Here is a 25,045-nt window from a genome sequence, read left to right as displayed (position 1 = left end):
GCAAATGTGCATCATTTTGGTCTGTATTTTGACAGTATGGTATACCAGGGATGGACTATTAATTCTTCCTGCTCAAAAAAGGGCTTTGAGAATATACATGTGTAGGGCACATATATTTGTGACATTATTTTGGACCATTATTAAGGTGTGAAAACGTGACACAGAAGATGCACAGGGAAAATTTTTGGATGATTCTTTCCTTTTTTCCTTCCCCCTTAATTTGTTTATTTCTTTTCTTTTTCCTTTCCCCTTTTCTTTATCTTTGCCTTCCAGAACTTCTCTTTTTTGCCAAGTGACCACTCTGCCTCGTGTCACTGTACATGCACAAACCTTTGTAACGTTCAAGCTTAAGAAAGATGCCAGTACAGTTATCATTGGAGTTTTACATTTTGCTGATAAATGCTTGTATTATACTATTTTGTTCCCCTTGTGAGACAATCCAATATGGTAAGGAAAATTTCTTTTGAACAAAACCAAATATTTTACTCACTATTGATGATTTCGCCTATCAGAATGATGAAGGGTGATCCTTACTTCCGGTTAGTTTTGTTCAAAAGAAATTTTCCTTACTGTATCTACAAACCTGATGATTCTATTCAGCAATCCAATATGGTGATTTACAACAGGAACACTCACAAGCTATTCTGATCACAGACTCTTTCATTCAAATCTTTTTGACATGTACTCTAGCACCTGGCTATGCAACACTATCACTCACCTTGACATGTTCTGATAAATGAACCTGTAGCAGATCCTCAGTCTTGAAGCCTCTGTCACACACATCACAGTTATGTTTCAGCCCATTTTCCTTCACCTTCACATTGTTACCATTTTGATCCTTTTTCTGCAAGTAATTTCAACAAAATAGGTACATATATGTACACGTTAGTTGTTTGTTATTTGATATACAGTCCAATCTCCCTTATCCAGATCTATTTTATATGGATCTCCCCATTATCCAGCTGAATAATCGTCGAAGGAAAAATGTTTTTTGGCATGCCTGATTTTCTTGCTCTGAAGCATTGAAAGGACATGTCAGTGTTGTACAGCACTGTGTTTTAAATACAGTCTATCTAGAATTAGACACTATATCAGAAATTTCATTTGAATGAACACAGCTGTCAACAGTGTAATGATTGTCTGTGTACACTGTGTGATGAACACCCACGTGTGCGTATTCATAACAAAGAAGTAAATTCAACTCACTTGTGATTGGTTAGTATTTTCATTAACTAAACACCTAAAGGGCTTTTTGGTGACTGGAACGGAAAGAAGGGAGGAATAAAGAGAGAAAAAGAAGTTGTTCGCTCTGGGTGGGATTCGAACCCGAGACCCCTCACATGCCAACCACTAGGTCGCCAACAATTATTCACAGGTCTTACGCTGGCCAGGCCATGGCCAGCAAATGAGCTAATTTGATAGAAAATTTATTATTTGTTTGCCAATAATTTGTTGAAAAGTAATTTAAATATTCCTATTTATCTTGTGTAACAATTATGCTAATTTGCACATTTGGATAGTTAAATATGTTTTACTAATTAGTTATGCAAATATTCAAATTAGATTGACGATGAGTCTAGCAATATTATATTCCTGAAAGTGTACCCCACACTTGTATCAAGTTCATGATTCTATCTTTTAAAAGGGCCAAAGTTAACTATGATCTTGATGATTTTTTTTTTTTTTTGATTTGTTCAGGTTTTGACAACCCTGGATAACCCAAGAAAGCCTCTATTGAAGCTTATTTCCATTGGGGTCCATTTGAACACCGGGACGGGTTGGGAACAGTCAGGGGTTAACACCCTACTCTTTTCGAAACTGGCTGCGAGATACATGTACAGGTATGGCTCTCTGTACACGGGACCGACGGCTTAACGTCCCCTCCGAAGGACGGAGTACTTTCATGATTCATTTACCCAATTCTAAATGAACCATGGGGAGAGCGGAAGTCTGAATATAATCTACAGAAGTTGCCAATTAATTTCAGACTTTTTTTCCCAAGTCAATATCCCAGCAAATCGCCACCGCCGGGAATCGAACCCGGGACCTCATGCACTGAAGGCAAGTACCCTAACCATTGCGCCACGCTCTCCCTTCATGATTAGGATGAATTACAATTTGATGTGCCTGTATATGTGTAGTGAGCGAAGCTCTCACGCCTCGCACTATCTTTTTAGTGAACGCTAGGGATTGGGGAATAGCCTTTGAGGGTATCACCCCACTAAAAAAAATTTCTTGCTCTTTTTATGATGAAATATCATCATACACTTCTGAATGTAAAAAAAAAAAAATTATTATTTTTTTTTTTTTTGAGTGCCGACGGCCCTGGACAGTAGTGCCGGACAGCCCCGTCCGGCATAGTGACAACCCTGATTGGAACGTTTGAAAGGACCCCCCGCAACTGTCAAGGTAAAATGAATCTAGTATAGTTTACACAAGAACTTTTGAACGTTTTTATTTGCAGACCAAAAGAACTTTTTATTTTTGCAGAGCCAGCAGGCCTACATGCATATGTACATGCAGGTCTTTGTCATTTGCCAAATGTTATGTTATTTTTGCACAACTCAAAACTTGCCCTATTTGTTGCATCATTTTTAACCTCTGAGGTTTTTTTATATACTTTTTGGTATGACCTGTGTTTTATGTAACCAGTCTTAAATGTAGAACGCATGTAAACCCTCTTGTTATAATAACTTGATGAATAAAAGAACTGCATGTCCTTTAAACACCTTTTCCTAAGAATCTGTTTGCAATATAGGCATTGAAACTATTAATTTTGATCAAAACAGTCCTAGTTCTTTTTACACAATATGATCAGAAAGAACGGACGGACACCGCAGAAGCAATTTGCTGAATAGTAGTATAGTAGCAATTTATCTCATTAAGTATAATATGCATTCCAAGTAAAACAGCATTGTCTGAAGGAAACCTTTGATTTTATCACCACACATCATGTTTTTGAGACAGGTAGCAATCCATCTTAATTTGTAAAAGTAAAACGTAATTTTCTGAAGTAAACCTTTTGATTTTCTAACCATACATCACGTTTTAAAATTGTCTGTTTTTGAGAACTTTTTAAAGCATTTGATCAAAACAAAAGTGGGTCATTCCATGTCATCAATTCAACAGATGGTTCCCGCACTTTTACCCTCTCAGAATTTCTTTTTCAAATTGTATTGCTATGTGTGTCACTCGATGCTTTAAGAGTATACAATGTATTGTTGGTCGAAGCAGCAAAAAAAAGTAGTTCAAAGCATATTGCGAATGGTAGTGAGCTTTAGCAAAAAAAAAAAAAAAAACACTTTTGTAAACCAAACATAACTCATTAACAACGATAAATTAAGCAAGTTTTCAAAGTATATGATTTGTAGAATGAACTTTTGCAAAACACCAAAGTGTTATTTTTCAATAATATATTGATTCAGATAATGAAAATCAATTTTTTTGACTGCTTCGACCAACAATACCTCGTATACCCTTCTTCTTTATGGGGGAAATCGGACCTGATGGAGGAAAATTTTGATGAAAAATGCACACTTTGTGGCACTGTAACAAACCAGACCAAAGAGAGCCCACCACCTGTTTTGTGATATGTGTGCTTTCCCACAGCAGCTGATAGGTGTATCCTATCATGCTCTGCAGTACCATAATAAAACTTTTTGTGCCATAGAAAGTGTACACAAAATCCCTCGCTTCAACTTTCAATTACTCGCTTATATCAGGGGAGCTTAGCCTTTTGTTTGAACAAATATGATCTCTAAAGTATTGGGAAACTATCCATAGCTCTCAATATCTAAGCGGCTCTTGTTTATATTTTGTATACATTTGCTATGGAGCAAGCAGATAGACTGCAATGCATGATGGGATACTCCCTTTAGCTGCTGTGGGTATGAACAATAATTACACAAGGCGGTTCTCGAACTACGAGTCTCGCCTGCTTTCCCGACCGCCTGCTTTTGCGATTATTTTTGGTAGAAGTAAATGAACCTGCAACAACCCATGGCGATTTGCCTGTTCAATTTGAACTTGATTGGACCAATATGAAATTTGACCTTTGACCCCTAAATTTTCGTGGGTCTCGGCTGGGCACAATTACCTGGCTGATGGTGACTGTACCCACCAAATCTAATGCCCATCCAACAATTTTTATTAATTTGACCTCAGATGACCCCTAGTGACCCCGAAATGACCTTGGGCTCTAAATGTTGACTGTACCTATCAAGTTTCATGCCCATACGACAGTTTTTAGTCATTTGACCTCAGATGACCCCTGAGTGACCTCAGATGACCTTGCAATGACTGTCCAAAAATTTGACTCTAAATGTTGACTGTACCCACCAAGTTTCGTGCCCATACAAGTTTTTAGTAATTTGACCTCAGATGACCCCTTGGTGACCTCTGTTGACCCTGAAATGACCGTCCGAAAATTTGACTCTAAATGTTGACTGTACCCACCAAGTTTCATGCTCATGCGACAGTTTTTAGTCATTTGACGTCAGATGACCCCTGGGTGACCCCGAAATAACCTTCCAAAAATTTGGCTCTAAATGTTGAATGTGCCCACCAAGTTGTATGCCCATATGACAGTTTTTAGTAATTTGACCTCAGATGATCCCTAGGTGACCTTGGAGGACCCCAAAATGACCTTCCAAAATTTGGCTCTAAATGTTGACTGTACCCACCAAGTTTCACGCCCATACGACAGTTTTTAGTAATGTGACCTCAGATGACCCCTGTGTGACCTTGGATGGCCCCGAAATTACCTTCCGAAACTTTGACTCTAAATGTTGACTGTACCCACCAAGTTTCGTGCCCATATAACAGTTTTTAGTAATTTGACCTCAGATGACCCCTTGGTGACCTCAAAATGACCGTCCGAAAATTTGACTCTAAATGTTGACTGTACCCACCAAGTTTCATGCCCATATGACAGTTTTTAGTAATTTGACCTCAGATGACCCACAGGTGACCTCAAAATAATCTTCCGAAAATTTGACTCTAAATGTTGACTGTACCCACAAAGTTTCATGCCCATACGACAGTTTTAGTAATTTGACCTCAGATGACCCCTGGGTGACCTCGGATGACCCACAAAATAATCTTCCGAACATTTGACTCTAAATGTTAACTGTACCCACCAAGTTTCGTGCCCATACGACAGTTTTTAGTAATTTGACCTCATATGACCCCTTGGTGACCTTGAAATGACCGTCCGAAAATTTGACTATAAATGTTGACTGTACCCACCAAGTTTCGTGCCCATACGACAGTTTTTAGTAATTTGACCTCAGATGACCCCTGGATGACCTCGGGTGACCTTGACACACTAACCAATACAAACTTGTTCTGTCTGGGTGAAGATGCACCCACCCACCAAGTTTGAAGAATGTGCGACCCCTAGTCTCTGAGAAAATAGGTTTTTGCATTTTATGCATAAATTATGCAAATTAGGTACTTAATTACCATATTTTGCGCTAAAAATCAAATCAGGTTGAGATCCTCTGGTCATACTACCCCCTACCACGTTTCATCATCATAAGGCTTAGGGTTCTTACGGATCCCCAGATACAGCTCCACAAGGCGGATTTCTTCAGATTTCCAACTATATTTGTAGAATCGTTCCGCATAAATTATGCAAATTAACAACTAAATGCGCATACTTAATCAGGTGATCAGCAGGTGTGTATCATCCCTGTCACCAGGTTTCGTTACCATGCGCCCGACAGATCTTGAGATAGTCTGTCCACAAACTCCACTATCAATTTGCGCTGATTTTCGCATAAATGATGCAAATTAGCTATGTAAATTTGCATATTTTTCACCGAAAACATATGGTTACGCAGCAAACTTGGATACCTTCCTCCCACCAAGTAGCGTCTCCATAGGTCTTATGGTTCCCCAGATACCAGAGGCGTCTATTCTTCCGTTATTCGCCCCCAAAGGGGAGGGAATCATTTTACCCCTTTGGGGAAGAATTTTGTGTTTTGAAAAAGAAAAAAAAAGAGAGGAAAAGAAAACAGAAATCAACAGGATTCAAGGAAGATTAAAAAAAAAAAGAGAACTAATTTGGGCAAAAAGTATATAGGCCTAACTGAAGCATGAAATAGATGGTCACTGGCTGGCAGTGACTGGTCTACAGGGTAGGTGAATTCATCAAGTGTCAAGACTCATTTGGGGAAGAATTATAATGGATACATAGCATTAGCAAACATGTAGCAGTCCCTTGCCTTTTACCTACATTCCCATCCCCCAAAAAATAGTTTGAGGGAAACCAGGGAATGCTTTAGCCCAAAACAAAACAGGGAAGAGTTGGGTCAGTAATGCTTCCCTGTCTGGGCAATGGTGCACTAGTGGTCATACTAGCAATGATGTATCATAGCGGTGTTTTTACATATTTGTTGTGGGACCTGAGAGCACATCAGACATATCGAATTGCATTTTGAATACAAGGAATGTCCTTCTGATAACAAATAATTTTATTGTATTGAATATAAAGATTTTTCCCCAAAACACCAAAAAAAGTAGGTCTTTTGGGGAAAAAATGTATATCTATCTTCAATATGAAAGGACACAATTTTCAATTGATGGACGGCTTTTCATCCCAGCTACATGCACGTTAAGTACATGTCATTAGATTTATAAAGTTTGCTTTGTCTTTGAGGACTGTTAAGGGTTGTGTTTAGCTATTTCAGGTGGGTAGGGGTAGAAAAAAGATTATTGCCATTTTGACCAAAACACGAGAGTATTTATGATTAGCTTTGCTCCAAAGCCAACCTATTTTCCATCCAATTGATATAAAAAATGAAAAAACCATGCCATATGCCCTCTGACACTATAGTAAAGACCGGCTGTAGGTCACTGGACTTTCGCGGTTGGTGTGTGGGGTAGACCAATATCTCAGGTAGACAGTGATCTATAAGTGGTCCTAATTTACTTTTTGGTGACTTGCCTATAGTGAAGCTTGCCTTCGGCAAGCTCTGTACAAATACATGTACTGCTGGGTGATGCATGGGAGTGGTATTAATTTTTTACAGAATGGATTGGCCTATATACATTTTCTTTACTAATACTAGTCACTTGCTTAGGTTTATTTTACTTGGGGATCTCTGGATCTTCTAAGGTACTGCGAGGGCTCTGATCAAGAGCTAATTTATGATTTGCCAAACAGAAACTAACAGAATAATACCCGGGAATAATACCTAAAAGTATCACTTTTTAATCATTTTGTCATAAATACGACTTTCCACCATTTACAATTATTTGTACCGGGGTGTGCCTGTTGTCAAGTCGATAAAGATTGTGATGTAACATTCCGTACAGAGTGTATTCAGTACGGTGTGACAGAGCCATTATCATTCAAATAAAAGTCTGGCCTCTATAAGGTTACAATAAGGGAACAAACCAAAAGATCGATGACGTCCAATATAATAAACGTAACTAGTTTCGTTTCTCAGCCGTCCCCTCCCTCCATGCCAGAAACGTAATAATGAAATGTTGGAATTTTGACATAATAATAATAATGACACATTCTTCAGACCGATGTTTTTGTACAAACGTAATCGAGTATTTTTACCCCCTACCCCTTAAACGAAACTGGTTTCGTTTATAAGACGCCATCGATTTTTTGGTTTGTTCCTAAAACAGGTAATAGGTATGAATGGCCGTGTAATCGATCTAGAGAAACCTGTCTCGCTGTCATCTTAAGCTGCATGGGTGTCCCAGAATGATCCATACCGGGAAAGTTGAATTTTGTAGGTATATGAATAGCATTGTTATCAGTCGTATTGTTTTGAGTTCTTTCTTGGTAATTTAAGATTTTAAAGATCGAATGTTTCTAAAAGAAATTACAGAATATTGCGTACAATGGTGAAGTTTAAGTTTTGACAATACAATCTATTATGAAAATAATGAATAACCGTTCAGCACAAAGTTATTTGGAAAAAGTTTTGCAGCTAATTTTGTTATGATCTATCGATTACTAGCATGCATGGTATAAAGGATTTGTTAAGCTTGATTGACCTAATACTGCATGTATCGTCTTTAGCGGCAGTTTCAAAATAATGATTATGTGTGTGTGAGTTTCATCATTTGAAATGCCGGCAGAGATTGATTTAGGGGCCTTTTATAAAAAATATTATAGAGAAGATTCGTCCTTGTGCCACAGCATGTATTTATGTCCCTATTGGCAAACACACAACTAGGAAAAGGTGAAGTTTTTCTTGAACAAGTTATATCCTCCATAAGAATTACATTTTTGGCGTAAAATTTATCGTACAAAATTTTAAAAAAAATCAGCAAAAATATCGGGACTAATATTGAAAAAACATGAAAAAGGTCACTTAAATCAATATTAAGAATTATTCAGTGTTTCAAGCTCTACATTTGTGCCAAATTTGGTGTATCTCCTATGACAACTGAATGATTTCTACACTATATTGCAAAGTAGGTCTACGTCTGGGCGATAGTGATAAAGCAGCAATGTCTTGTGCTTATGAAGCCTGTGCTGTAAGTTGCACACGTGCAATTTTTGTCCAGTTTTAAGAATATCAATATCACGCCAAAACGAATCAAGTTTTTGCAATGAAAGTAACACAATAAGTAGGTGACATTTATGTCATTGTATTCCATGTACCGGTACTAAAACTAAATACACTGTTGATTAATTTTTCAAACACGGTATAGATCATTCTGGAACACCCTGTATCTTAGAACTGTCCTTCAACACAGGTGGTAGTATCACGGTTATATTGTTCGGTCCATTTATGACATAGCCATCCTCATTTTAATACATGATAATACAATAAAACATGAGATCGGTTTGAATGGTTGTGGAATCAAACTAGAGACCTGTTCCTTTGTCACCTTTATAGACCTGATAAATCAAGCGGAACGATTTCATGTCATATCGTTTTACAGAATTGGTCGTATTGCCAGCGCTGCAGTGTTAGTATTAACTTTGGGCTTCTTATGAATTGACTGTCAATATCTTATACTAGGTATACATTAAAACTCAAACGGGAGAAAGAATCGCGCATACGCACGTTAGAACATTTTCAACAATGTTTTAAAATTGTATATTACAATGTATTTACATTAACATTGTAACCTAAATAACATGGACATTTGGGTGATATGTTGATGTAGTTACGGGCCATATTTAGTGCCGATTTGTCCCAATTTGCTTTTGACTTGCCTGGCAACACTCCATAAAATATGGCTAGTCGTGTGAAGACAAAGTTGAAGACCTATAAGGAGTTATATTCGTTCTCAAATGGAATCATTATGAAGATCGTAAGTAAAAGTAATATAATAACATAGCGCTATTATCATGCCTATGAACCTTGATATTCGTTAGTTAACCGGATAAATAACTTCGGCAAAACTGACAAACTTGTACCAAAATTGGCGTTAACTCGTTACTGTCGAAAATGTACAAAATATGGCTTCCGTGAATCTGAAAATATTGATATTTCAAAATTGGTTAATTGTATTACCATAAATCGAACACGGACATGTAGGATGGTATCTCCAGAAGTCTTTTTGCCTAAAAAATGGAATTTTGTTGAATTTAGAGTAACAAAATAACATCGCCAGACAGTGGTCGACGAGACTGTAAAATCAGGTAGAAGTTTGTGTATTGACGAGCTTGAACATGCCTTCGTCGCATTCGAAGTCACAAATATCTATCATAATTCTTATTTTAAGGTTCTGTAACTACCTCAGCAGAAAGATAGGTTCATCGTCCAACACGGACTACTCGAAAACAGTTCGCGTATAAAAAAGTGCGTGGGCTGTTTTGCATCGTTATATGTACAGGCATATTTGAAGAATTTCCTACAAGCTAATAATATTATAGATGCTGAAATATTAATCTAAAGACTTCATTCTTTCATGTGCACCATAAATTTTGCACCTGAGATAGATATTGCTAGGCAAAAATGCACAGCAAACATGGCAGATTTCTCCCATTTCGGAGCTATTTGAGACAAGATGGCCCCATCCCTTAAATATCAAAAATATTAAAAATATCAAATTTGAATAATTTGCCATAAAATTTGTATTATATCGCAAATTTCGAAAAATCAAAATTATTTGATATCAGAAGGACATTCCTCATATTCAGAATACAATTCGATATGTCTGATGTGCTCTCAGGCCTACAAAAAATACTGTGCAAACATTGCTATCTGATTCCTTAAACCCTTTTGTTGTAAAAACTTGATGAATAAAAGTACTACGTAAAGACCTTTTCCTGAAGGAAACCTTTTGATTTTCTAACCATGCATCATGAGACCTTTCTCTTCTTGAGACCTTTTTGAACCATTTGGCCTCACATATTGCATTGCAAACTATTAATTTTGATCAAAACAAAAGGTACATTAAGATATTCCGAATACTAGTAGCAATAAATCTCATTTAGTATAATATGTATTCCAAGTAAAACAGCATTGTCTGAAGGAAACCTTTTGATTTTTTAACCATGCATCATGTTTTTGAGAACTACATGTAGTACTATAGCGATCAATCTTATTTAGTTTAATAAATTAATATGCATTCCAAGTAAAACAGAAGATCTGAAGGAAACATTTCACTTTTCTAACCATGCATCATGTTTTAAGACTTGTACTCAACAATATCTTTTCCTTTGGTGTCTTTTATTTTACCAAATTTTACGGTAAATTACAGTATTTTACTGAAAATTACTCGGTAAAATACCAGGGGTTTATTTTATTTACCGATTTAGAACACTGCCTATGGGAGGTAACAAGAAAAATGAGGAAAAGTATATGTAGATAGCAACCAGCATATCAAAAATGTTCCCTTTCGGGTCCATTTTTGTGGGATTCCAGTTGCGGAAGCATCTGGGGAAGGATGTGACACACCGTGGTACATGTAGGGTGAGGGAATAATTTAGATTTTCTGGAAGAATAGACACCCCTGCCAGATACAGCTCCGGACGGACACACACACATACATCCACACACACACCCCGACAGACAGAAATAGTGATTACTAAGTCCCATCCTGAACAAAGTTCAGGCGAGACAATAAATGAGAACATTTATTGAGAAAATTGCTACCTTGGTTGTTACAGCATTTCAAAAGCATGGCAATGGGACAAGCAAAATTGATCAAAAATAGGGCCTTTTTAACTGCACAATTATGAAATCAAATCGAAGTGCTGGAATGTGAAGTTGACTGGTGTATTTTTATTAATAAAATATTATTAACAGTTATGTAACAGTTATTTACATAGCATAGGCCAGCACTCTAAAATTACTTTATTTAGCCCTTTAAAATGAGAAAATTTTTCACACCAATCTTTGATTTGCATTGCCATGGCAATGAGAACCATGTGGATCCTTATAGGATAAACTTCTTGACTCTACCCTGACTGTTTCGGTCAAATTATACAAACTTCATTTTTTTACTTTGTCTGCCCATGCAGGATGGATATGAACCCTAGTTCTTAAGACATCTCAAGAATTTCTTTTCCTTTGGTGTCTTTTATTTTACCAAATTTTATGGCAAATTACAGTATTTTAACTATAATTACCCGGTAAAATCCCAGAGGTCTATTTTACTTACCGATTTAGAACACTGGATGGACTTGGTAGCCTCCCTGCTGTGACTATAATGGCATGTTTTCTTCAGTTGTATTTTATGATGTATTCATCTGCATTAATTATTGCAATTGAACACTATGGCCATTTCGCATTAAGGGGGTACTACACCCCTGGCCAATTTTGAGCATATTTTTGCATTTTTCTCAAAATTTATAGCACATTGGCGACAAGTAAGATATGTATAGGGGCAAGGACTACAACTACTGTACTGAAAATTCAGCAACTCAAAGCAAGTAGTTATTGATTTATTGATCAAATATTGGTTTTCCCTCATTTTCGACTGTAACACCACAACTGTTGTCTGTGCTGAAATAAAATTTCCATTGCAGTAGTTGTAGTCCTTGCCCCTATAATATGCATATCTTACTTGTCCCCAATGCGCTATAATTTTTGAGAAAAATGCAAAAATAGGCACAAAATTGGCCAGGGGTGTATCCCTTAAACAAATAAAAATATGACAAACCTTTCCTTGTTGTTTGTTTTGTCCTTTTCTATTCTTCCCTCTTCCTCTCCCTCCTCCACCTCTTCCTCCTCCATGATGATGATCTGGTTGCCCTTGGAAACCGTATCCTTCATGATATTGAGGAGCCAAGTGGTGACGAGGATTGTTCATTCCTGGTCCTCTGAACCCCTGTCCACCATGTGAAAAGTGCCCTCCTCTGTTGTGACCACTCCAAGGATTTTGGTAGCCATTGTTTAAATGTTGTGGATTTGGTCCTTGAGGGGGAAACTGGTGAGGATTATTCCCGTTTGGAGGGAAAGTGTACGAGCTGCTGCTTTGCCCTGTGGAAAAAAAACCCCAGAAGAATGTCAATGCATGACCAATATGTTGTTTTCACTTTTTTAACAGGGGGCTAAGGGGCATTTTGTGATCCATAGCCATGTGATACATCTAATACAGAGCGCCTGTGGCTGCACTGTGCTTGGAGCTCCTCATGTTTTTCATGATTATACCAGTTATTCTTCATCTTTGGAAACAAATTTTACACCAATCTAATCATTAAGGATCAAGGAACATTTTAGAACACTTCTTAGCGTTCCTTAAGCGTCAACTTTCGTGTTATTTATGATCACATTTTTTGATGTGATTCTATATTTTGTGTGTTACTACTGTACTGTGGATGCTAACTGTCTACATATTGACCAGTTGACAACTATTGATTGAAATGTACTTGAGTTAACTGTCTTCATACATGGCTAATTTTGGTGTATGGTGTATTTGGTTTGTAGCAGCATTGATTGTTACAATCATGACTGTGATTACTGCTCCAACCTATTCAAGGCAGGACCTACTTGACTTGAGACCAGTCAAATCTAAACTACCACCGGATGTGTACAAAACTTTGTGTAGTTTGGATATCTGTTCAAGGATGCCTACAAGAAGAGGTTGCCATGGTGGAAAGAACAGAGAGCAGTCAAATACAATTTCTTCCCTGGGTCAACAACCAAATACAAGATCTAACAACGATGATTGTTCTAACCCTATACATAGTGCTACAAGTAGCAAATCAAATTTCCCTGATGGTGTTAAAACACAAGCAAAACTTTGCATGCTAAACACTCAGTCTATAAGAAATAAGGCTACTGAGTTTGTTGATTTAGTTGTGGATAATAAATATGACATTGTCACAATTACAGAAACATGGCTCAAACCAGGTGATGATGTCGTAATTGGAGACATCACTCCTGCTGGTTACACTTTTGATCATGTCCCTCGTCCCGGAATAAAGACTGGTGGAGGTGTTGGTCTTCTATACAAATCTACCCTCTCTGTAAAGATCATCGAAATTACCGAGTCTTATAGGTCATTTGAGTCTCTTCATGCTGAGATCACCAGTAACTCTCGTTCTCTGACACTTGTCGTAATATATAGACCGGAAATAAAGGACAAACAAGGAAGAAAGCTCCCTTTCAGTGTTTTCCTTGAAGAATTCAACAACATGATTGAGAACTACTCCTTGTTCCCATCTGATATCATACTCACTGGGGATTTCAATGTGTGGGTCGAGGATGCAGATGATGCAGATGCCAAAAAGTTCCTAAGCGTACTCTCATCTAATGGTTTAACACAACATGTGACTGAAGCCACCCATGATCGTCATATTTTGGACCTTTTTATAACGAGAGAGTCTGAAGATGTCCTGTCCAATGTCTGTGTTATTCCTGGTCTTTGTAAACTTGCTGCTGTAACATGCAATCTTGTTACAGAAACCACCCCATGAGTGGAGAACATTTACTACTCGCCGTCTCAAAGCTATTGATGTTAACTTGCAGGCCTCCAGAAAATTTTCTGCTGTCTGGGAACTTAATGACAAGTGCTGAAAATTTTCTGTGAAATAACTGAAATAGGCCTATGTAATGCGCAGTGCGACATCACGAGCGCTTGGCCTTGAAATCCTAACGGCCGGGGTCCAGGGCCCGCTTAAGGGCCCTGGAAGCTCTCAGGGTTTAGATGCTCTCTCGTGCAATCTGAGCCTTATTTTGGAACAGTTTTCTATAAAAATTTACATCCTTTTTCACAAAAAACACAACTTAAAATTTCAAAGTATTACTGTCAAAACTCAAAACAATTTTTATTTATTTTTAACATTTTTTAGAAGTATTTTGCAACTTTGAAGAACCACTGGACCTATTCTGAAGGGTTAGGATTATTCACATATAATTTGAAAAAAAAATGGAAAAAAATTACGAAAAAATTACAGTTTGTTATCCTTAATATGCAAACCATTAACTTGTGTTTACCTCTTCATCTATCACATATTATAAATGCATGGAAAACCAAAGCATTTATAATATGTGATAGATGAAGAAATAAACATAGTTAATGGTTTGCATATACAGAGATAACAAACTGTAATTTTTTCTGATTTTTCTTTCTTTTTTTAAATTAACTGTGAATGATCCTGAAATTTCATGAATAGGTCCAGTGGTTCTCCAAGGTCGCCGAAAACTTTGGAAAAAAATTTGTGTAAAAAAAAAAAAAAAAAAAAAATTTTTTTATTTTTGCATTTTTTTTCTGTGACCTCTGTGACCTTTCTGGGAACGCCGTTCCCGCGTTCCCGCGGTTTTTGGAGGCCTGTTAACTTGTTTGGCCAAGACATCATTCAGTCTCTCTCATCAATTGACTTTGTTTTAAAATGATAATGTTGATACTTGTGTTTCAAAGTATAATGATATGTTGTGCAACCTTCTTGATAAGCATGCCCCAGCCAAAAAACGGCGGGTTATTTTTAGTATCTATGGTTTAGTGATGAGATCCATGCTGCAAATTGTGAAAGAAGGGATCTTGAACACATGTGGCGTAAGTCTAAGCTTGAGATAGACCGCCAATTCTATTGTAAGCAGCGTCAAGTTGTTAAACATATGATTGAAGCTGCCAAGACAAGTTATTATTCTGCTTCTGTTGATATGTGTGATGGTGACCAAAAGAGTCTGTATAGTGTTGTAAATAATCTGTTGTATAAGAACAAGGAGTCAGTACTTCCAAGTAGCTCATCTGATCTTGTTCTTGCTAATAGGTTTTCTGAATATTTTGTTGACAAGATTGAAAACATCCGTAGTACAATGTAGTTTTAGCAAACATTGTGATATGCCAAATGATGATTCTTGTGTTCATGTTACCCGTATTTCAAATTTTGAACCAGCCACTGAGGAAGAGGTGAGGAAAATTCTCATGAAGTCACCATCTAGTACATGTGAATTGGACCCTCTACCGACGTGGCTAGTTAAAGAGTGTGCTAATGATATTATTCCATTCTTAACATGTATCGTTAACAAGTCTATTGTCTCAGGTACTTTTCCAAGTGAGCTCAAGCTTGCTTACATCCGCCCTCTTCTGAAGAAATCAGGTCTTGACAAACAGGATTTGAAGAACTATAGACCCGTTGCTAATTTGAGTTTCCTTGGGAAACTGATTGAACGTGTTGTTAATGGTCGCCTATGGTGTATCATTACTCAATATAACTTGCAAGACCCCTTTCAGTCTGCGTATAGACTGAACCATAGCATTGAAACTGCTTTAACAAGAGTTCATAATGACATTCTTCGTGAAATGGACAATGGGAGAATTACAGCACTGGTTTTACTCGATCTCAGCGCTGCCTTTGATACCGTCGATCATAGTATTTTGTTGTCTAGACTCGAAGCTGACATTGGTATCAAAGAGACAGCGCTGAGATGGTGTGAATCCTATCTTGAGGACAGAGTTCAGTGTGTCCGTGTAGGCGAATCATCTTCGAATACTGTACACCTGAACTATTCTGTGCCTCAGGGTTCAGTGCTAGGTCCACAGTGGTTTGTCATATATACTTCTCCTCTTCGCAATATAATCCTGAAACATGGAGATGAATACCAAGTTTATGCAGATGACACCCAATTGTACTCTGCTTTTGACCCAAACCAAGAGGCTGCCAACAACTGTATTTCTCGAATGGAAGCATGTGTTGAAGATATTCGTCATTGGATGAAAGACAACTACCTGAAACTTAATGACAATAAAAGCGGAGTTCATACTCATTGGTTCTAAACATAATCTCAGTAAGATCACCATACCACACACAGAAATTGGTGATTCAACTATTGCTCCTGTTTCACAAGTTCGCAATCTTGGTGTTATTATGGACAGTACAATGACTCTGGTTCCTCATATCTCATCTGTTATCAAATCTGCCTCTTTTCAACTCAGAAACCTTGGCAAGATTCGAAGATACCTAAGCCCACAAGCCACAGAACAATTGGTCCATGCTTTTGTATCATCTCGCTTGGACATGGGTAATGCCATTCTGTTTGGACTTCCAAAAGATCAAATTCACAGACTGCAACTCAAACAAAATACCGCTGCTAGACTGGTCACCCGTACTAAACCTTCTGAACACATACATCTCTCCTGTTTTGTTTGACTTACACTGGCTCCCTGTTAACTTCTGGCTTAAATACAAACTTATGTTACTCGCTTACCGTGTTGTCAATGAAATTGCTCCCCCATACATATATGAACTTCTTGGCTTTTACAACCCTTCTCGCCCCGGTCTCCGTTCTGCCAATAGAACTCTCCTTGTTCAACCTAAATCATCTCGGTCATGGGGTGATCGCACCTTCTCTGTGGCAGCCCCTCGCATATGGAACAGTCTTCCCAATTTTATTCGCAGTTGCTCGTCAATCGAGTCATTCAAATCCTCACTCAAGACATATTTTTTCGAGCTTGCTTATGAACTGGATTAATTTGTAGTATACTTTGTTATTTTTTACTTCATGTATCTTGAAATGTTCTATCGTTGATTGCATTTGTTCCTTGTTTCCATTTTTCCTGCTGGTATATTTTGTTTTTGCTCTGTATGCGCCACGAGCGTTTATTGCGGATCTGCGCGCTTTACAAATGTACATATTATTATTATTATTATGTGAGATGTGCAAATTCTCAATGGCGAATGTGCAAGAAAAGTATTGCAAAAGATTGATAAGTAAGTTATTATCACATAGGGTATTACAAGGAATAATTATCCAAGATGATTTAGGGAAAAAATTATCAAGTAAACAGAAGGAGGAAAAAAATTATCCTCGGCAAATAGGAAAGTGACAGGTGATGGGGTTGTCTATCAGAAAGTTTATGGAAAAAACTTTGTCATTCCTCAAAACAACATGCAACTTTATTAATCAGAAATTGAAATCCTAGTATTACCCGTTATTGAAAATTTTGTTATTGTTAACTTTTCTTTCAGCTCCATGTGCAAGTTTCCTTGCAATGTTTTGATATTAAACCAAAATGGCGATTAAAAATCGTTATCACATGATGATCAGGCCCAAGTCCCTGGGCCCCGATCTCAAAACTATTAACCATGGCGGAACAAAAATGACTGCGTAATAGTTGAAGGACTGGTGAATTAAACCTACCTCATGATCGTTCTCACTATCCACACAAAGCTTTTGTGAGGACGTAGTGAGCAGAAAAGAAACTGGCAGCGGAGGATACGAATGACACACCGATTTTTAGTTGTCAATCATGCATTGCCGCAACCGTCAACGTTTCAGTATTTTACTGCCTGGCATTCCGCAAGCATCATGACAAATAATGCCATATTTTTCCAAAGATCATCTCATATGAAGTAAGCTGAATGCGATCTGTACTTTTGTAACATTCCGATCGCTTTTGATCACCTATTATCGGCAAATTTGCTTGGAAACGCAAGAGTTCATGTTGTGTAGAGATAATCAGCATGGACACAAATGAAATTACAATGCAATACAATCATGACAATACATGAAAGGTGAATTCAAATTTGCCATAAAACCGCATCATTTTATATATCAAATTAAAGCCCTTGAGTAAAAAAAGCCAAAACTGAAAACCGTTTTGTCATAGCGTTTTCCGTAGCAAAGTTACATAAATGATCATTGTCAAAGATTGACTTTCATCAAAAATATTCAGCCAACATTTAAATGCATCAATTAAAAAACAAAACAGCAGTCTCATGACAGAGCAGCTTTTCTATGGAACTGCTATCAAAAACCCTCTAAAATTCCATGTGTGATTCTCTCATCACAAAAATAAATCATATATTTGGGTCAAGTGAAGTCTAGACAACATATTTATAAGGTTTCCTTGACCTATCTTTTCTTTTAATTTTCTATGTAAAAAATTGTAAAATATGTATTGTGCATGTGTGTTTGGGGCCCTGGTTTGGGCCAATTTGGCTGACCAGCAAATGTGTTAACTATAGTCAAAATATTAAATTCTCAATCATGAGAGCCAACTTGGGTACGCATAGTTATTTGCATTGAGCGTACTACGCAAAGCCCGGCGCTTACGGCGCAAACACCGCTTTGAGAATTGACCAATCCCACGGTCGTTGCTAGGCAAGGTCAAGGTTCGGTCATGCGATCGTGTTATTCTGTGAAAAGTATGCCGACGTAGAAGGTACATCCTCTCATGATTGAGAATTTGTTATTTTGCCTATAATGTTTGCCTTTCAAACCTACAATACAATTTGCAGGTGCCAACAGACTGACCAGCTTTAAGTATTGCTGTCTGGTAAGCAGAGCTGTACGAATAATTCCGCGTGAATTGAGACGGCAGAGCAGGTCAAAATTTTAGCCTACGTCCCGTATCCTACTATCACTCAAACAAGGAAATCTCTTCACGAATTCATTCACCTTTCAATCCTACATCGCATGAAACCAACCATGTGGTCACAATCGGTGGATTGGATTGGTTGGAATTAATGCCACATGCTTGACCTTACAGGGGTCAGAGATATGCATACTCATGTATGAATGGCTGCTGGCTAAACAGCGATGCGGATATAGTACATTTGTATTCATCACCGGGACTGACAAATGCGACATTTTCGATGTTTGTACCGGGGAATTTCAGACACAGAGACTTCTACAAATTCGTCCAAAGGTAACCAAAGGGTTGGGGATCGCATTTTTAACTATCACTAATACACCTATCACTTGTGTGACGCACTATACGACCCCCAGGAAAGGTGCGTCATGGGTGGGTCATTTACCAAGGAATTAGGCTGCAGGGTACCGTCATTGACGGCATTTGGTCCGTCAAAGTATGACTAATGGGTGCGTCAATGTCCGTCATTTTACAAGGGTGCGTCGGGGGTGCGTCAAAAATGTCCAACATGTCAAAACACGGGTTAAAGTTCTTACCAAGTTAAAATTATGCACATTTCCTAGTCACCAGCTAAGTCAGAAAACATACCATGTCCAACTAAAAATTATAACCAAAATTACAGATAACTGAAATTTGAGTATCTTCAGTCATCGAAATTTTTGTTCGTTTGACGCCAGCAAAGTCCATTTTCAAACGGCAATATTTTCCGAACGGAACCACGTTTTCATTCTGTTTTCGGCAGGGCCAAGCAGTCATCTTGAATGTCTCAAACACATGAATTATGCATATGTCTGACCCCTGTAAGATCATAAATTCATTCATAAAACCACGTCGGGTCAATTCTGACGACTCTGATCGGCCGAATGAGGCCACGTGTATGTGACGTGATGGGTTCATGAATATTTAATGAGCAGCCACAGAATTAGAGAAGGAGAACCGGGACTCCCTATATCGCCACGTACAAATCGCGTGCGTCAGCTATGGGGAGAAAATTGGGGTATTCGGGTCCTTGCCGACGGTGCTTGGAGACGAACGAAAACAATTCTGCGTCTCATATGAAGCGTCTTGGTACTCGCGTACAGGTCGCATAAAAGTGCATCTCTCAAACGCGCCCATCATCCACGGCGACGACGGCGTGCTTGCATGAAAACGAATATGCCTCGAGCGCATTCCGAGGGAAACCGAATACCCCCAATTTTTACTCCATGCCTGTATCAAGATGGCGGTCGAGTCCTGGTTCTCTGGTTTTAATTCTGTGTGAGCAGCGCAAACCTGCCTCACATGGTAAAAAAAGATAAAGGGGATCACCAAAATTCTGATGCTATGCACTTTGCATGCTTAGTGGTGCCTGGCGTGGTAAATGGCTCCTTTATTTCTAACTTTGTACAGCGTGAATGGGGTGGACCTCGTCTTTTCTTCCTGTCGCCGTGCATCGCAAATCGCTACACCAATTGCAAAAATTATATAAATACCACGGCAATATTTAAATGGTTCATACATTTTATCCTTTATTTAAGTTGTCCCGTTAGCCTACGGTGGATCAAACGCTGAAAATAAATACATTTTAGGCCACCATTTTCACTCAGTCTGTTCACCCCCGTGAACTTCAACATCAATTTAAAAACCCGTCCTATGGCGGTGTGTACGCTGTAAAGCCTCTGCTACAAGCTGGTCAAGATTTTTGCAAAAGCCTTCCAGTGCGACCGGATGCGGGAAAGATGTAGTAAACATCAACAATGATTTTTTCCAGGCCAGAGAGTGCATCAAAAGGACAGTCATTTGTCGGTTAAAATCAAGAAATGGCGCGTCACATTTCTAGATTTGGGCGACTATCACTTTTTTCCTAGTCGACAGCAAATAGTCGCGACTACGACTATAGTCGCGACTATCTGTGGTTAAAATTGGACTGAAAAATCGGGTGAAAGATTGGTGGCAATTTAGTATTTATAATGCATGATTACAGGACCCGTGATTGCCGGCATCACATCAGTTTGCTACACAAACCAGCACTGTTGTGATACAAATTGCTACACTGTATCGCACGTTTGCGATGCAAATATTTGACTGTAAAATGCTGTAAATATAGGCCTAACTTTTCTGTTCAATTAAATTCACTTGCCACTTTCCAGCAACAGCACAAGAAACTTCATATAATTTCTCAAACCTTCAATATTCCAACAGCGATCTTTGTTCGTTTCCATGTTTTGCTGTGCATGAAAATATGTAAACATGCCAGTACGGCAGTGCATATTTTCCATGGTATGCTCATGAACGTGTTGCATCGTGCATGTACGATTAACTTTCACCTCCGACCTATGTCACCTGACCTCATCTAGACTACTGCATTTGTCGCTACGGGGGTGGCATTGCAACATTACGACTGTTTGTCAGCTAATTTGTTTATTTTCCTGTTGCTTTCGAAATATTCTGTTACCACAATAAGCATAGCTTTTTGAAATTACGTGAAAAGTACTTCTAATCTAATAATATTTTCCTAAATTTTCCCTTTTGGAAAACACTTCTCGGAAGTTCTCGCTGTTTCTTTCCAAAGTTAAAATAATCTCATACCTTCAGTAGTTGGTACAAACACCCAACCTGGGTCTGTATATGCACGCTATGACGCTGCTACACCTGTTATCGCTGTATAAATTATAATCATAATGAGATGTTCGACAGTTCTAAGTAATTTGAGTTTTTTGACCGCTTTTATCTTGTGGGAAAGTAGTTCGACAACAAGTCAATAACACCAATTTAATGATGATTTATGGACTTTATGATTACTTGTTGGTTAGTGTTACTATTGGTAAGACAATGACTAACATTTTTTTCACATTTTTCGCAGTTTATATGTTAGTATTTGGTTGGTTTTGGTGCGAATAACTGGCACTTTTAAAGGAATTTTTTAACACAAAAATATACTTGCATTAGTCGACTTTTGGTTTTCAATAGTCGTAGTCGCGACTATCAGTAATAGTCGTAGTCGCGACTATCAGTAATAGTCGTGACTAACGACTATTGCCGACTTGGTCGCCCAACCCTACACATTTCTCCCCACAGGTACAGTCATTGTTATTTAGAAGTCCGTCATACTCAAGCCGCATGGGTGTGTCATGGTATATGAAAATCCGACGCACATATGACAAATGACGCACCATTCCCGGGGGTCGTATAGTACGTCCATCATCTGACAAGTGTATAAATGTTTCGGAATTGAGGTCGGCCAAAAAGTAGACCATTTCGGGGAATGTAATTGGTGTAGATGTCACATTTTGACAGTGAGCGATAATTGACCAATTTCGCTTTCAGCACATTTATTGGGTCTTGCTCAGTGTGGGTCAAGGAAACCTACATAAATATGTTGTCTATACTTCACTTGACCCAAATATATGATTTTTTATGGTGATAAGACACTCGCACATGGAATTTTTGAGGGATTTTGATAGCAGTTCCACTTGTATAGAAAAGCTGCTACATGTACATGTATCATCATGAGACTATAAAGATCTAGAAACACCACCGAAATGCTGTTTTGTTAGCTGAATCTTTTTGATGAAAGTCAATCTTTGACAAGATAAACTTTGCTACGGAAAGTGCTATGACAAAAAGGTTTTCAGTTTTGGCAAGGATTCTCGAGTACGACTATAGGATAAGCCACTCGTTTGCGTAAATGAAGTCAGTCACACACCCAATGCACGATCATGCATGTGATGGCAGAGCTGTGTAGGAGTGTATTACCTGTGGAAGAGATGATGCATGTTTACGTCATCGTTTCAAAAAATTAAATTGCGAAAACCGACGAACATTTGGTTATTTTTTTTCCATTTATATATGGTCATTTTCACAGTAAAGGGTGTAACTTTTGATTTTTAGGGTCAAAATTTCAAACCACTTAAACATGTTTCTGTTTACTAAAATCATGCAAAGAAGCAACTTAAATTCCAGTAAAATAATGTTTCAAGGCTTAAACCTTTTGATTTATAATAAAAAAATTGACATTTCCATAACATTTTGGTTAAAATCTAAGGAAAAATGTATTTTACATAAGCTCAGAAAATTATGAAATGAAAGCTGGAATACATGTGAAAATCTATTTCAAAGTAAGTCAACTGATATAAGTTAAATTTTATACCATGTTTTGCTATGTTTGTAATTGCAGTTTTGAAAATCTTTAACATCAAGTGTCGTTTACAATGGAAATTTCCCAACCTTAAACATATTTTTTAAGTTTTAATTGGGTTCCTAAAATAATTTGAATGTCTAACTTCATGTACAAATACTACTTGATAAAAGGAACCTCCCAGCCAAGTTTCACAGAAATTGGAGTTATATTTTAGAATTGGCAATTCAAGCGATTTGTGTTTCAGAGACTTCAGTTAACAACATAAGTGATCATAAAAGTAAAATATTTGGCTAACTACTACAAGTTGACATGAAAAATTAGGTAAAAAATATCACAATTACCAATTTTCATGCTTTGCTTCTAAGTATTGAATTTCAGTTGTGACAAAAGTAAATTATCACAGCAAGTCATGAAATGAGGCTTGCTGTTGTTTCGGAGGCTTCATGTTAACAATGGCTAAACATTGCAGAAGTAGTTTTTTTGAAAAGAACAATGTTGGGATCATCTAAGCTGTTATTTTCTTGTATGTATTGAATCAATAATTCTATGCGGCAGATATTGTCGATTTATCACACTTAAATTTTTTCACCCATTTGTTAAGTATGGTGTTAACTTGCATGTGAAGCCTCCGAAACAGACTTTCTTGGGCATCAGTAGATTTTTCAAACATTAACCATAATATCAACACTTTTTGAAATTTATGACATTCTGCACATATCAAGTAACAATTACAATGCAGATATCAGTATGAAACACACCAATTTAGATATGCATAGATGATAATTAATCTTATTGTTGTTTCGGAGGCTTCATTTGTTTCGGAGGCTTCAATTGTTAACAGAAAGTTTGTATTGGGTCCCATTTTCAAACGGTGATATATATCTCCACGATTTAAAAACAAGTGACTTGAGGATCTACTTTGCTACATTTTGATAAATAGATTGGATGAGCTCTTTTATTTATAATTTGCCCAAGCTTGCTGAACAGTTTGTTTCGGAGGCTTCAAAAAAGTTAACGGAAAATTGGCTCTTTGAAGTCAAGATTTTATAAAAATTTTAAAAGCTTGCAAATCGACTAATTTTTGTTACCCATTTCAAGTTAAGATATCAACTGTTATGAATCAAGAAGAAGTGAAGAAACAACCAAGAATTATGAACCAAAGCTATACCCACAAAGTTTGTTAACAATTGTTAACGGAAAATGAAGCCTCCGAAATGAAAAAATATCGAAGTCCGGTTCTCAAAAATACAGGGCTGTTCAAAATTAAATCTAATGTGGCAGTGTTTACTGAACATATGACTGTACTTTCAGGATAAGAAAAATTATCCATGAACTAACTGAAGAAAACACAGGGTTTTACAAAAATGTTACTGTTTTTTATAGTTTTTCAAAATGGCAATATTAAGTACATGTACATTTAAGCCTGCTAAAACTGAACGCAGTAACTCCCAAAGATGATTATGCTACCCAAGATAGCTGCTAACTAGATGACTTATGTGGCCAAAAATCATGGAATTCTGTGGCTTTATTAGAACACTACGGATCAAAATGTTAAAAATCCAAAGTTACACCCTTTACCGTGAAAATGACCATATATCATATTTTGAAAAACCAAGTAGCTGAGAAGTTAGCTCAATATGCTAGGAAAATATTATCTGCGATAACCCCATGTTGACTTTGGCTAAATCAGCTGTATTTTTACTGGAGTACGTAAATTAGCACTCGACGTCCGCCATCTTGGATAAATTTGGTGTACTGAAGCTGAAAAATGCCCAGCAACTGTCAATCAAATACGAACTTGTCAATTTAATATGGGATAAGTCTGTTCCACTGTGGCATTAAGTACGCACAACGTTGTTGTGCGAACGTGCGTAAATTTTAGGCTAATGTGCCTGAGCGTTACCAGGACGTTACTAGGTCAGTACTTGTACTGAAAAAGCCTAGCAACTGTCACTCAAACTGCCGATGTGTCAATTAAACTGCCGTAAAGTGACTTCACTTTTTATACAGGCAGGGTTTGAATACGAGTGTCACGGCCCTGGTTTTGGCTTTCTTTACTCAAGGCGGCTTTAATTTGATATATAAAATGATGCAGTTTTATGTCAAATTTGAATTCAACTGGCATACCTACTTTTAGTTTAAGACGTGATGAGCTTGTGTCTGCCTGCGGCGTGT

General features: G+C 37.6%; 1 protein-coding gene across 1 annotated transcript in view; it reads right to left on the bottom strand.

The window, feature by feature from the left end:
* LOC140155226 (FMR1-interacting protein NUFIP1-like) overlaps positions 1-25,045 on the bottom strand; it is a 92,985-nt gene that overhangs the window by 64,022 nt on the left and 3,918 nt on the right. The window contains exons 2-3 of the mRNA XM_072177978.1: positions 12,091-12,410; positions 719-844 (exon numbers count right to left, since the gene is read on the bottom strand). Of these exons, the coding sequence (XP_072034079.1) occupies positions 719-844; positions 12,091-12,410 (446 nt within the window). The remainder of the gene's footprint in view (positions 1-718; positions 845-12,090; positions 12,411-25,045) is intronic.

The sequence above is a fragment of the Amphiura filiformis genome, chromosome 6, assembly GCF_039555335.1.
Source record: "Amphiura filiformis chromosome 6, Afil_fr2py, whole genome shotgun sequence".
Taxonomy (NCBI): Eukaryota; Metazoa; Echinodermata; class Ophiuroidea; order Amphilepidida; family Amphiuridae; genus Amphiura; species Amphiura filiformis.
The sequence above is the reverse complement of the archived record's forward strand: the minus strand, read 5'-3'. Positions and strand labels throughout refer to the sequence as shown.